Below are 13,078 nucleotides of genomic sequence, written 5' to 3'. Positions count from 1 at the left end.
TGCCGAGGTAGACGCGCAAATATACATCGATCGCAGCAACCAAATTCGAGTCGTTCCACATTCCCTGCCGCTGCGGAATACGGCCCAGGGCGGTCAGAAGTCGCGCCCTCCGCCGCGACAACTTGAAGATCCCGATGCGGGTCACTACCGCCCTTGGATTCCGCTTCTACCAGGTCCCGGGGCGCATCGCTACATGCGCGGTAAGCGGGAGGCTGCCCTCCAGTGTTTGTCACAGTGCACGGATCCCCTGCCGGCTTGTAGGTTCTTACCGTCATATCGACGCAGTGACACGCCCCTGTTCACATGTCCCAGCCAGGTCCTGGCAGTAGCACACACCCAAACGGACGTGCCATTGCATGCAGGCGCTGCAGCTGCACTCCGCAAACCTTCCAGCCAGGCCACTTGTGCGGCTGTGGCTGGTCCGAGATGAGCCGTCCGCAATGACGTGCAGTGTGGTCCGGTCTCTCCTCCGACCTCGAGCTCTGTCGACAGGCTCCAGCCTGCTACGGATACATTTTGGTCAGCATAGTTCCTTTCAACTCTGTCTTGGTGCAGAATTGACTCGGGTCCTCCGCCACTAGTACTGGCAGGTGCCTACCTTGCGCAGACTCGGCAGAGTGACGCGTCGTGTATCGACAGGTATTGACAGTGCCCGGCAAGTGCCCGGGCACCGTATGGTAAATACACATACTCAGACGCGGACAGCCAAAAATAGCACTGACTGTCCTATTTTAGTTACCTCCTCCTCCTTGGCGAAGTATCGACGCCAGAAGCTCGCGCATTGCTTCTCACGCACTTATTGACAGAGGTGTCGGGTTCAGTCAGCCGATCAAAGGTTCGCAATATTACTTCATATCTCCAGAATCATCCTGATCAACCAATCACAGCGCCCTTCAAGTTATGACTCGTCTTTTCTGTCGACTGAGCGCTGCAGAACCATCATAGCATCATGGCGAAAGGAATTTGGTTTGTTTGAAAAATCATACGTACAGGCATGAACTACCGGTGCGCCTTGATGTTCGGATTCGCCATAGCCGCTTTTACCGCATACTGGCCGCATATGTTGCGCTGCCAACAGCTGCAATAGTGCTGACGAGGTTCTTTGCTGCTGGGGAGGCGGCCACGGCCGCCCGCGTCGGAATCTCTCAGCTGTGCCCGGTGTAGTGTCACCTCGACAATATCCACAACAGCTGACGGCTGCAATTTCCGAGCACCATTGTCAAACGACTCGTCGACACAGCACACATCGACGTGAAACGCCTACATATTTGAGTGGAACATGTCGCAAACGACATCATCTCCTCAGATCACACAACAGGTCTTCTTGCGGCCTGTGTGTAGCAGTCTTCTCCATATGCCGGCTACCAGTGTGTGCCAGTCGCGTACTACCGGCGACTCAGCCGCGTACCCGTCGCCCCCTGGTACTGACACCCGCAGACAAGCTCAGTCTTTTGCATACAGATCCGAGCACACCAGCTGCCCGGCCGCCGATCTGCACGCGTGCGCACTGGCACAAAGGGCAGGGAGCGCATCCAACTGCCAGGACGGCCTTTGCAGCCCATCATCGGCCTCGGGCGGCATCTGTCAAACAAGCTCCCGCAATGGACCGTCGCCGCATGGTGGATAGGGGGAGAACGGGCTGCGCGTCGAGAACTTGACTCGAGGTGACTTGCGTCTGGGCGCCCGCTGCCGAAACGATGCGCAAGTACTATGATGTCGAGGGCCGTGCGGGACCGCGATGTAGTCACCGTCCGTCAATGAACGCAGATCGCAGATCCCGCACTGGTGTTCCGTGACTTGCGTTCTGGACGGCTACCGTGCCCCTATCAGGACTATATAGCTACTTACGGCCTGGCATCGATATTGGCCTATGCGGCGGGATGGGGCGCTGCCGTTGTGCCGCGTAACCTGCTTCCCCCGTTCACCAGCGCAGTTCTGCGGGCAAGTGTCCCCCATTTCCCTGCCTCGTTGAAATCGGTACGCAAACCCGTATATGCATGTCGTAGATGCTGCTGAACGCCCCTCCTCAAGGAACCACCTTCGACGGCACCCGTAGGACCCGCAGCCGTCGCTGTAGCCTTAGGGCCAGAAAACCCCCACTTGTTAATGGCTTGACCGAATTTTGGTGAGACGGCGCCCGCGGGGCCCGCGAGGTCCATGAGCTCAATTAGAAGGGATTGCAAACGCGGGAGCGCATATGTTCCCAGACGCTCAGTGGTCAACTGTATTATGTATATCACCAACGCGGTTGAGTCTCCTCCTGACGCCTCGCGATGATAGCAGGACACCGTGTAACCTAGGTGAGACAGTACTGCATGCCGTTCGGTCGTTTGTAATGCCCCCACGGGGTGGCTCAATCGTCGCAATTCTCAGGTGCGCTTATCACTGACACAGACTGCGGATGGGCCATTAGCGTGCGGGCTACTCACACCTCTAGTTGTTCTCAGATGCGGCGACGACTCTTCGACGGTACGGCCATTAATTTGACGCACAGTCCGGCGAGAATAAACAATATGATCCCGTGCGACACGACACGGCACGACACGACCACAACATCGAATGCAATCCTGATTCCTGACCGCACCGCTCAGTGTTCGCATGGTCCTTGGGCGAGAATTCACGTCCACCTACTCCGAACGTCTTCATGTTGCCGCTGTATATCCACAAATTAGTCTATCCCCACTCGACGCGCGCCGCACCCCGACTCACCGAGTTGACCATCAGAATTTTTGACCACAAGAAGGACCGTAGACCGAAATGTGACTGAACCCGTCGTTCCTGGATACTCGGATCCATGTGGGTGACGCTCGTTGCTCTTCGCGCGTACCATGCGAAGCCACAGCAAGGCTTGTTGGCAATGTGCTCAGACGGACAACCCCACTGGGCCCGGACGCTTTCAATCAATATCGGCGCATCAGTCTACAGGGAGTGTCAGCGGCACAGTCGGGAAGGCGTAGGCCATGAGGTACCTTGAATGAACTACGGATATTCCGCAGGATTGCTCACCGTGTCGTCAATTTGCTTTGATACTAGTAGAATCCGCGACGAGGACGAGAACGGTCACCCTCGCCCATAGCAGTGTAGCAGCGCAGCTGCGTGACGGCAGGCTCGAAACGGCGGCGGCGGACATTGGCGCTGATCTCATGCGGCGTCGTGAGCTCCTCGAACCAGGTCTTGCACTCGGTGCAGTCGTCCTCGAGGCCCTGGACGAAGCGGCGCTTGAGGCTCTCTTGTCTAGCTCTCCGGGCCCGATTCACCGCCAGACACCCCTCGCCAAACAGAGCACGAGCGAGCTCCTCGTCGTAGTCGTTGCCTTCAATTTCGTAGTCCACCCCGTCCTTCGTATACACGGTCCTTGGAGGGACGTACGGTACCGACTCCTGGGTCATGGCGCGCTTGGTCGTGCTGAAGATCGAGTAGAACAGGTAGACAGCTTCGGCACGGGCGATCCATGCGACGAGACTGAGGTCGACGCAGATGTATTTAAAGACACCCGGAATCAAGGTGTTGACGACCAGGCCGACGCTGAAGAAGACCCAGAGGGAGACGAGAAGCACAATGTCGTCCGAAGGCTTCACAGCGCCCATGTGTTCCGAGTCCATGGTTGTAAATTGAGGTTGGTAGTAATAATGCGTGAGATGCTTGGGAGCTGCGATGATGATGATTCGATATAGGAGATTCACGAGCGATCGAACCGCTATTTAATATACTTGAGGGGGCTGACCTGAGGCTGACGGTTTCCTACTGACTGTCAGCCTCGCATTGGCGTCAGCGGCGGACAGGCAGGCCAGTTCGTGATCCATGTGCGCGCCGCGCATGCAGTGCCCTATGATTGGATCCTCGAAGGATAGACAAGCCACGAAGCTCGACACTGCAGCATAGATGCGAGTACAAAGCAACTCAATGGGAGCGGATGTGTGCTTACTGTCAGAGGGAGAAATGTAGTCGGCGCCGTACAACTCCGGAGTCCGAGTATGTATGTTTCGCGATGGCGCGAGCACGACGCGTCAGTCACGGGACGGTGTCAGGTCCGGATCCACCACTTGGACGGTCGTTCAGTAGTCTCGAGCCCACATACCTAGTGCGTTCGTGCGAGACTGCGAGCCGATACATAATCTCGAAAGCTGAGCTCGTGCTTCGGAGCAATCGAAGCGATCCACGCGTGTCGTTCAGTTACACCGAGTTTGAAGCTTGAACTTGAAGCCTATCACCTCAGACTGAAGGAGGGCCGAAGATGGAACCCTTCCACAAGATGCGTCGTGGGATTCAAAAGGATCAGCCACAATTCGCCCTTGATTTGTGTGTCTTCACTTCTGGTGGTATACAAACGTAATGCTAGCGGCGCATCGATTTTATACTTACAACTGCGATCAGTTTCCCTACTCCTTGTTCAAGAACTTGTCGAACCACCGGAACACTTCGTAGTGCCATTTCAAGCTACAACCAGCACGCTTCAGCTTCACAACATAAGAATACAGCACCGCCTCCACATACCTGTTCAGATGGTTGAGCACCCAATGGTTCTCATCCGGGAAGATGACCAGCCGACTGGGCACGCCTCGCCTGTCACGATACGCCACATCAGTCACCTAACCTCAGACACCCAAGCCCGGCCGGAGGAACAAACGCACTGCTGCAAGACATGGAAGGCGCTGATCCCCTCCGTTTCGGGGAGCCGGTAGTCCTTGCTCCCATGGATGATCAGCATCGGCGTGGACCACTTGTCAGCGAAGTTCGCGGCGTCGTATCTATCAGCGGAGGTTAGCTTGAGTTCGCGGGTTCTGTGCGAAGGAAGCGGACGCACTTCGCGAGGTTCTTCTTGGCGCGCTCGTCCCACGGGCGGCCTCCCCACTCTTCGTTGAACTGCGAAGAACTCAAGTGAGCACTGAGCTGTAGTAAAGCAAGCTTAGAGAGGCTTACGAAGAAGAGCTCGTCAGTGGAGAACCCGTTGTAAGTGGCGGAGAAAACCTGCGGACAAACTTAGTGTCATGACTCGTTCAAGCTCATTGCGAGACACTCACGCCGTCATGGCATACTAGTGCCTTAAAGCCGAACCCATACTCTGGGTGCCCCTGGATCCAGCTGCAGAAAGTGAGCCCATAAGCTCCACGACAGACATTGAACATACTTGATAGCGTATCCGCCCCAGCTCGCCCCAGCGGCAACTGCCCTGTCTGGGTCAACCTAAAGTGACAGAGAGACGGTTCAGCATTCCAGCCCATGCAGGGAATATTCCTAAATGACAGACCTCAGGGTAGTTGTCGAGTATGTATTTATAGCCTTTCTGCAAGTCCTCGAATGGTCTGCCGCCCCAATGCTCGGAAATCGCGTTGGTGAAGTCTAAGAGCTCCAGTGCTGTCAGCTCGTCGTGTGACGCATGTCTTAGATTGAATCCACACTTTGACCAAAAGTGGTTGAACCAGTCGGATTAATCGCGATAATGAAATAACCTTGCTGGGCGAAGACTACAGGACATTTTCAGCCTGAGGGACATGGCATGTGGTGATTTGAGAGGCGTAGACTCACTGTTCGGGTTCCACCTATTCGACCATTGGTCCTCCCAGACACCCTGGGGACCTATGACCCGGTGAGCATTCCAGCATCCCGAGTGCTACCTTGAGGGACGGTACCTCCGTGAATGAGCATGAGGATCGGCCACTTCTTGTCCTCTCCCTTCTTGAACCCAGGCGGCTTAACGATCCATCCATGCACCTTATGCCCCTCCGCGCCCTCGAACCAGAAGTCCTCGCCCGCAGCAAGTTCCTTGCCCTTCAGCGCATCCGCCGTGAAGCGCGTCAGCTGCTCCACTTCGACCTTTGCAGCGCTGGCCTTGCGGGACTGTGTGTCCGTCGTGAGCAGGTCGAGGTGGCCGAGCCCGCGCAGGACGTACACGTCGTTCGGCGACGTGAGCGAGGAACGCGTGAAGAGGAGGCGGTCGTTCGGGAGTACTTGCACGCCAGAGGCGGCCCCACTGGAGGTGAGCTCGATCGGTTCGCGGTAGGCTGCAGGGAGGCTGGGGTCCGCGCTGGACTCGGAGGGTGTGGGTGGGACTGGGAGGGCGAAGACTTTGATGCGGGCGATGTCGCCGGCGGTGAAGTAGATCGCCTTGCCGTCCTCGGAGAACTGAGAACAATTGGTCAATGGTTATTGGGACTTCAGGGAAGGGTTTACTTGCCGCCAATGCGTCTGGCGAGCGGTCCCAGTGTCTCGTGAGCGTGTACTTCACATGTTTCGTCAAGTCGTAAATGACAATCTGAGCCCTATGCTCGTAGATAGCTAAGTACACCTCCTGCGAGGTGTGCATTCAGGTAACGAACCTGTCAGCCTCAGCGCCGTCCTTGTCTAGTTGCAACCAGGCGGCCTTGTCTCCCTGCTTGTTGAGCACCGGGCTGTGAGTGGCCCCGTGCTTGCCAGACGTCAGCTCCACGGGCTTGTCTGCTCCGTTGATGTCAACAAGATACACCTGTAATGGCCATTCAGCGTGTGCTGTTGACGCGTAGGAACCATGGCGGTGCATACGTTCTGCTTCGTATGCCATGACGGCGGCAGAGCGGGGTCCTTGGCAGTGTAGACGACGCGCGTCTCAGAGACATCAAAGTCATCCGTACCCCCGAACGGTTCAACTGGGCAAGTCTGTATCATCGGTGAGTTCCGCAGCATGTGCTAACGTGGCTTGTTCCCAGCTTACGTGACTAGTACCCTTCAGAAGGTTTACGAACTCAGAGCCGAATACCCAAGTTGTGTCGGGGGACTGCGAGAGCGTGACGGAGAACAACGAGGACCTCTTTGGCCCAACCCAGGTATCCCAGTGCCTCTCAAAAGTCTCATCGAAGACGTATGCAGTATCACCTCTGTTCTCCCAGGCCTCGTCGTGTTTCTTCACGTTCTCCAAGACGCCATCGGAGTGTACATAGTCAGAGAAGACCAAGACACCGGCCTTGGCAGAGTACTTGAAGCTCGATGCGGTGGATGTGGGGAACTTGCCGACTAGCACGGGTGCCTCTGGGACGCTGAGAGGAGCCCCAGAGGAATCGGCTTCGTACTTGACGGAGATGGCGTAGAGCGTGGTGACCTTGTCTTTATCCTCTCCTTCAGCTACTGCGTGTCCAACTGTACGGGAGTCGAGCCAGAAAGCCTCGCCGCTGCTTGTGAGGGGGATCTCAAAGGGTTGGATGGACGATTCAACCGAGGCGATGTGGATCGACTTGGTGTTCCTTGTTTGACCGATCCGTGAGCGATATACATGCATCATGAGCTCAATACTCACTTCCTATCGCTCCTGGAGTACTGGCTAACAGGGACGAGGACGAGGTCACCGGCGGGGTTGGCGAGCCCAGTCCCAGGCCTCACCAGCTCGACCAAATCGTTGGGCGTGAAGACGCTGTTGCCCTCCTTGAAGGCGAAATCAGTGGTGTATGCGGTGGACATGGCTGCCTGAGGTGTCTCGAGAAGGGGCTCCAGAGGTACCTGCGACGCCAGCCCAAGGACAGTAATCGGGAACCCAGCTGGGAACCACATGGCGTGACCGATGCCGGACCTTGTCAATGTGAGACGAGAGCCTGAGTTTATATCTGCGCGCGGGAGTCGAGGGGTCACGGTGGACAGACTGGGTCGCCTTGTGCTCGCGCCCGCAGCCGAGGGTGGCCGTGGCTACGATAAGTGTGCTCCTGGGCCTGACGTGCGATCGCGAGGGGTCGTCGCTGGGTGATCCTTGCCTCTCAGGCAGCCCGTATGTCGCGTAGGCGCCCGCTGACCGGAGCGGTACCCTGCGGTACCTTCGCGGGACGCCCTCGCGTCGTCGCCACTCTCGCCGCCCACCCCGCCCTGTACGTACACAAATGATGGCGATCCAAACATCCTGGCCCCATGCTGGCAGATGCTGGCCGGGTTTCTACATTCTCTACACGGTCACCCTCCTACTTACCTGCTCCAAGCCTGAGTCCTTGTCAGGGACACAATGGTTGTGCCGCCCAGTCACGCCACTATGGGAGAAATCATCGACACTGGATTTCTAGTGACTTTGAAGGACAACCCCGACACTGGAGAGCGTTTGCAGCCAGTCTGGGTGCCGCGCGACAGGTGTCCTGCTGAAATGATAGCAAAATGGGAGTCGAAGAACAAGGGAGACGTAGGGCATGAGCCTCATGGTATACCTACCATACTCTCTATTTGATGACCATGACGACTCACTGTCCGACGATGTAGCACTTCAAATGACAAAGCGCTCTGCTTCGTCCATGGCAGAAAGTGGTCTTGACCAATCAATGGTGTACAACGATAACAAGGTCCTGAAGAAACCCAAGCTCGAGGGAAAGGCTACCGGGTCCAAAAACGGCTCATCATCGCGACCGACTTACCTTGGCTTCCGGCCTTTCAACCAGAAGCCAAGACCGGCGAAACCGATGGCCCAGCGCAATCTGGTGAGAGAAATCGCCTTGGAATACCCGCAGATCATAGAATGTCTTGTGCTCACCCACTGAAGACCATAGACAAGCCAGTTGATCCTCCAACGAGTCATGACACCGTGACAGCGCCCGGAAACACTGGTATGTGGTAGCTCAGACGTCGTCACCAGTAACGCTCATCTCTTCCCAAGACGCGGCTGCACACTGGCTCTTGGATCCCATTATGTCGACGAAGAAAGGTATGACGGTTGTCATTACGGGCTCCTCGGGCGGCCATGACGACCGCGGCTGGTATAACGGCGAGTACGAGGGCGAGCAAGCTGTCATCCTCTCGGTGTTCAACACAGGCAACGGCTCTTTCTCGTCCACTGCGCAAGTGAAGATGCTGGACCCTCGTGATGGTGCCCCCTCCGTCTTCACCATTCCCGTCGAGTACCTTGCCTCTGTGAGGCCTGACCTCCTCGGTCAGAAGGCGATCGTTCTTCAAGGGAATTGTAAGGGCAAAGTAGCGGTTATCAGAGAGGAAGGTTCGGTGGAAAGCGAGTGGTTCGTCTCTGCAGGAAACAATCATTTTGAGATCAACGGCGAGAACCTGGTACTTTACTCAGAGGTCGCGGATGCGGACTGACCACAAGGGTGACAGTTGCTTGGGCCGTGCTACGTCTTTTTCACCATTGCTGATCGTTTGGATGTCGCTGTAGCTGTCATTGACTAATCCTCAGATTGCTCCAGTCTGCTCTCTTGTGCTGTGCCTTGCTGTTGTCGCTATGCCTCGCTACCTACCGTACCACGACTTCCATCTACTGTCGCGTTTCTTGCTTGATGTCTACGAATGATGCCTTCTCGTCCCACCTCATGTAATATCACCTGTTTCTGGCTCAAAGGCTACAATCTCAAGCGTACATTATGTCTGAGCGATTTCCCAATTCAAAGACTCAGAGCTACCGTTACTCCTGCAGGACCTCATGCTCCTCCTTCACCTCCCCGATAGCAATCCTCAATCCTGCCCAGATTGAGTCTAGCAGCGCCGCACCGTTCGCCATCCCGAAAACCAGGGTGGACGCGTAGAAGAAGTTCGCGTTGCCTGTGCCCTGGTTGAGCCAGAGGTAGTGGAAGAGCGGGAGGAGCAGCGCTGCGTGCAGGTGCAGGAGGGCGGTGACGATTGGGTGGTGCAAATCTAGAACCGGGTGAGTGTCGTGGAGGGGAGAGAGAGAATCGTGACGTACATGGGAAGGTCTCGGGGAAGAGAGAGAGCATGCTGAGGAAGAGGCCTGGATCTGACAACGTCGGATACGCTTTGAATATGCTGAGGATACCCAAGAGAAGGTAGCATGCATAGAGGATATCATGCCTATACCGGACGTGAGCCGTGGATTAGACTCGGAGCTCATATCGACAACGTACTGGAACTTGATGCAGAGCGGCAGCACGTATATGAGGAGATGCACCTATCGCCGCGACATCAATGAGTGCTTAATCAAAGCAGAGAGCAGAGCGACGAACCGAGAACACTATGAGGAAGAACGGCCGGAAGTGGTCGAACATCTCGGTGAAGAAGTACCACCAAAGTCCAGGGTTAGGTGTTAGATCGGGCAGCGTTAGCCTGGCGAGCGATGTAAATGATCAGGTTTAGACGAGGACACTGTCAACATACGATGCACCCCATGTCTTCTCGACCCAGTTGAGGTTTCCGCAGACTAGCGTCGCGGCTCCGGAGAGGAGCAAGATATAGGCCGCAAATTGGCCAGCGAGGGGTGTTATACGGCGGATGTCGGTCTTGAAGAAGAAGGGTGACGCTAGATGCGAGGTTGGCTCGGAGATGAGTAGCAATAGCAGAGGGAGGAGGAGAAGGATTGATGGGAGGGACAATTGGATGAGGAAAGCGAGGGCGAGCAGGGAAGCTGATGCCTGTTCTGCGACGAAGGTCAGAGACCCGGTTATTCATAGGGTTGCCATACGACGTACTCTGACATGCAAGCATCAGAGACAGCAGACATAGTGCATTTTCAAAGCTGGATGTAGACTGCCCGAGAGAAGGCAGGAAGGTGTACGGGTTGAGTAGGTACCTTCGTTCCGGGGTCGGCGCGATGAAACAAACTAAAGCGGATGGCAACGTACAACCCAGCTATGAGGCTGTCCCTCGAGCTACTTGATACATTTTGTCGCGCCCTCCATATGCGCACCAGTGACCATGCTGCTAGCGCGTCACTGGCGGTCCAGAGAAATGCTGCTGTCACCTCGTTGAGAGGTATCACCGTTGAGAACAGCGACAACAGCAACGGTGACTACGCAAACATGTCAGAAGTTGGTGAAAGCGAGTATTATGTGGCTTACATGGCGGAAGGTGCTTCCAGAGTATGGATCGATCCCATGCTTGAACAGGTAGATACCTTCCTGCACTGAACGTTGTGGCCGTCAGTAGTCCGGGCCCGGCAAGCTAAGCGTAGTCAACTTACGCCGCGAGTAAGATGTCAGAGGGCTCGACAGTAGATGGTCATCCCGCAGGTAGTGTGTCAGAGGCGAGAGAGCGAGGACGAGCCTGCCTGCGACGAGGGCAGGAAAGGTCACGATGAAGTCCATTGACGCCACCGACGCGAGTCGCGAGCGCGAACCCCCTTGCTCCCAGCCACCATGGACGGCTCTCAGTTCGCAGCCTCGTACGTCAAGCACCACCTCCCCTACTTCACTCCTACGGAAGTAGAGAAACTGTCGGATAAACAGAGGGGAAAGCTGTCTTTCACGCAGGAGGAAAAGGCGAGACAACAGGCGTGCGGGTTTATTGAAGCTGTGGGTGCGAAGATCGGCTTGTACGTCTTGTCTCGCCGTGGCTAATAGCCCGAATAGCATTCAGTCTAATATCACGGTCATGTACGCAGTCCTCGGAAGACTATTGCTACCGCACAGAACCTGTATCACCGATTCCATCTGTTTTTCCCGCGCAAGGACTTCAGCTACTATGTGCGTATTCCTGGTCACTGTCCTCAAAGGGCTAACCTCTGGTATTAATTCCCGCAATACAGGATGTCACTCTAGCCGCACTGTATGTATCATCGAAGATGCATGACACACTCAAGAAGCCTCGCGAGATCTTGATGGTCAGCTATGGGGTGCGGTTCCCGGATCTTGCGGCCAAGTCAAAATCTATCGTCGGAGAGATAGACATGGACCCCCAGGTTCGTTGACAATACAATTCTTGTCCCTATGAAAGTTTACGTCTGATAACTGCTGTACTAGACCGTTGAGATTGACCGCCAAAGGCTTCTGGCGGTGGAGCGCCTCATGCTGGAGACAGTATGCTTCAATTTCACATCCAGAATGCCCTTCCCATACGTCATCAAAATTGGAAGAGCGCTAAAAGGTACGGTACTCTCACTATATTCACTCATACATGCTTACCCCAATGCAGCCACAAAGAAACTCACGAAGCTAGCATGGCGTCTTACGATTGACAGGTAGGAGGGACGTCTATTGGCCCATTTTGCTACTGAGCAGTTGTCTTACAGCTTCCGGACTCTGGTTAACCTTGAGTTTCCACCGCATGCTGTCGCTCTTGGCTGCATATACATGGCCGCGCTCCTCACGTCATTCGAGCAAACAATATCCCCTAATACACCTGACGCCGTCGTAAGCCATCAAATCACAATGCAGCTTAAGCAGCCCGGTACATGGGAGCGGCAGTTCCAAGCACACGTAGAAGACTTGGAAGGTGAGAAGCGCCACATTTGCTTCCATTTCATCTTGCATGGACGTTGACCGTTCGTTACAGAGGTCGCATTCGCGGTGATAGATTTGCTCATAGGGGCGTCTCAAAGTCACCAACCGAATACGTCACCTACTACGCCGTCCTCTCCTTCCCCACATCTCAGCCGCGCGCAAGCTGTAGCGAACGCAGTGCCGCCGTCTCTGCCGTACAGCACCGACCAGCTCATCCGCCTGAAGATCGTTATGCGGCAATCAGAGCATCCTGCGCGACAACGCGAGAGCCTTACGCATTCGGCTAAACACGAAGCGTCGCTGCTCGGTCGTAATGAAGGGACGGTGCGGTTCCTCTTTGGCCCTCCCCAAGTATCACCTACATGGTCTACGTAGTTTGGTGAACGTACACTAGTCACACATGCCCCCGACTGATCCATAACTTTCACGGAGTTATTCCGGTGATTTCCCCTACACGAAGCATGCAATCAGTAATTCAATTAGCATCCATGGAAGCCTGGACCTCGGTCTGTATCCCCGTGGGCAACGCAAGAGATAAACCACAACAAATTTCAGGCATCGTCAAGAGCTGCCTACTACGCTAGACTGCCTAGGCTCGGCTGCAGTACCTTCAGGGCGCTCGCTAGGCTTCACAGGCAACACCAACGTGTGAAAGACAAGGACAGCCTGCTTCCATCATACAGAAACGATGCATGCGGGCGCAACGCTGCACAATGTCACGTTCGCACCAAGTGGGTCGTGATTCTGGACGTGAGCTATGTGACAGGTAAATGCTCGATGGGGGCCGTGAGCCCATGTATGGACGCTGGGATGCAGACGTTGAACTTGCTGTGAATCTGATGAAAGAGGGGCGATTGATACGACCCAGCCAAATGCAGCCGGACGCGATCTTGAGGACGCGACGCGATAGTGGCGGCAGAACACGCGTGTGTCACGCGTGACAGGCGCGTGACGCCGAA

At 55.5% G+C, this 13,078-nt stretch overlaps 5 protein-coding genes across 5 annotated transcripts; 2 read left to right on the top strand and 3 right to left on the bottom strand.

Annotated features, from left to right (window-relative positions):
- Positions 1–2,873: 2,873 nt before the first annotated feature.
- Positions 2,874–4,017, bottom strand: C8Q71DRAFT_329015 (uncharacterized protein). The gene is made up of 3 exons (XM_047917868.1): positions 3,926–4,017; positions 2,970–3,871; positions 2,874–2,919 (listed from the first exon to the last, which is right to left on the bottom strand). Exon 2 carries the CDS (start codon positions 3,600–3,602, stop codon positions 3,030–3,032), a length of 573 nt encoding a protein of 190 aa, XP_047782731.1. The 5' UTR covers positions 3,603–3,871; positions 3,926–4,017; the 3' UTR covers positions 2,874–2,919; positions 2,970–3,029.
- Positions 4,018–4,292: 275 nt separating this feature from the next.
- Positions 4,293–7,826, bottom strand: C8Q71DRAFT_328985 (alpha/beta-hydrolase). Its single transcript, XM_047917867.1, has 17 exons — positions 7,268–7,826; positions 6,689–7,214; positions 6,520–6,633; positions 6,318–6,463; positions 6,176–6,260; positions 5,631–6,123; positions 5,527–5,577; positions 5,400–5,465; positions 5,249–5,340; positions 5,129–5,184; positions 5,022–5,082; positions 4,921–4,968; positions 4,805–4,863; positions 4,632–4,748; positions 4,495–4,563; positions 4,363–4,437; positions 4,293–4,310 (listed from the first exon to the last, which is right to left on the bottom strand). The coding sequence occupies exons 1-16, from the start codon at positions 7,516–7,518 to the stop codon at positions 4,380–4,382; spliced, it is 2,292 nt and encodes a 763-aa protein (XP_047782730.1). The 5' UTR covers positions 7,519–7,826; the 3' UTR covers positions 4,293–4,310; positions 4,363–4,379.
- Positions 7,827–7,833: 7 nt separating this feature from the next.
- C8Q71DRAFT_329081 (uncharacterized protein) lies at positions 7,834–9,193 on the top strand. Its single transcript, XM_047917869.1, has 4 exons — positions 7,834–8,147; positions 8,206–8,420; positions 8,483–8,546; positions 8,597–9,193. The coding sequence occupies exons 1-4, from the start codon at positions 7,958–7,960 to the stop codon at positions 9,031–9,033; spliced, it is 906 nt and encodes a 301-aa protein (XP_047782729.1). The 5' UTR covers positions 7,834–7,957; the 3' UTR covers positions 9,034–9,193.
- Positions 9,194–9,352: 159 nt separating this feature from the next.
- C8Q71DRAFT_700201 (PIG-U-domain-containing protein) lies at positions 9,353–10,985 on the bottom strand (the record flags this gene model as incomplete). The annotated part of the gene is made up of 9 exons (XM_047920108.1): positions 9,353–9,582; positions 9,632–9,756; positions 9,810–9,853; positions 9,909–10,008; positions 10,060–10,318; positions 10,371–10,471; positions 10,524–10,690; positions 10,740–10,804; positions 10,862–10,985. 9 exons carry the CDS (start codon positions 10,983–10,985, stop codon positions 9,353–9,355), a joined length of 1,215 nt encoding a protein of 404 aa, XP_047782728.1.
- Positions 10,986–11,036: 51 nt separating this feature from the next.
- On the top strand, positions 11,037–12,494 carry C8Q71DRAFT_794426 (cyclin-like protein; the record flags this gene model as incomplete). The annotated part of the gene is made up of 7 exons (XM_047925537.1): positions 11,037–11,212; positions 11,282–11,363; positions 11,426–11,578; positions 11,640–11,763; positions 11,812–11,857; positions 11,909–12,111; positions 12,172–12,494. The coding sequence occupies 7 exons, from the start codon at positions 11,037–11,039 to the stop codon at positions 12,492–12,494; spliced, it is 1,107 nt and encodes a 368-aa protein (XP_047782727.1).
- Positions 12,495–13,078: the final 584 nt, after the last annotated feature.

Source organism: Rhodofomes roseus, assembly GCF_022264815.1.
Source record: "Rhodofomes roseus strain CIRM-BRFM 1785 chromosome Unknown C8Q71scaffold_3, whole genome shotgun sequence".
In the NCBI taxonomy this organism is placed as follows: domain Eukaryota; kingdom Fungi; phylum Basidiomycota; class Agaricomycetes; order Polyporales; family Fomitopsidaceae; genus Rhodofomes; species Rhodofomes roseus.
This window is presented reverse-complemented; position numbering and strand designations above follow the sequence as displayed.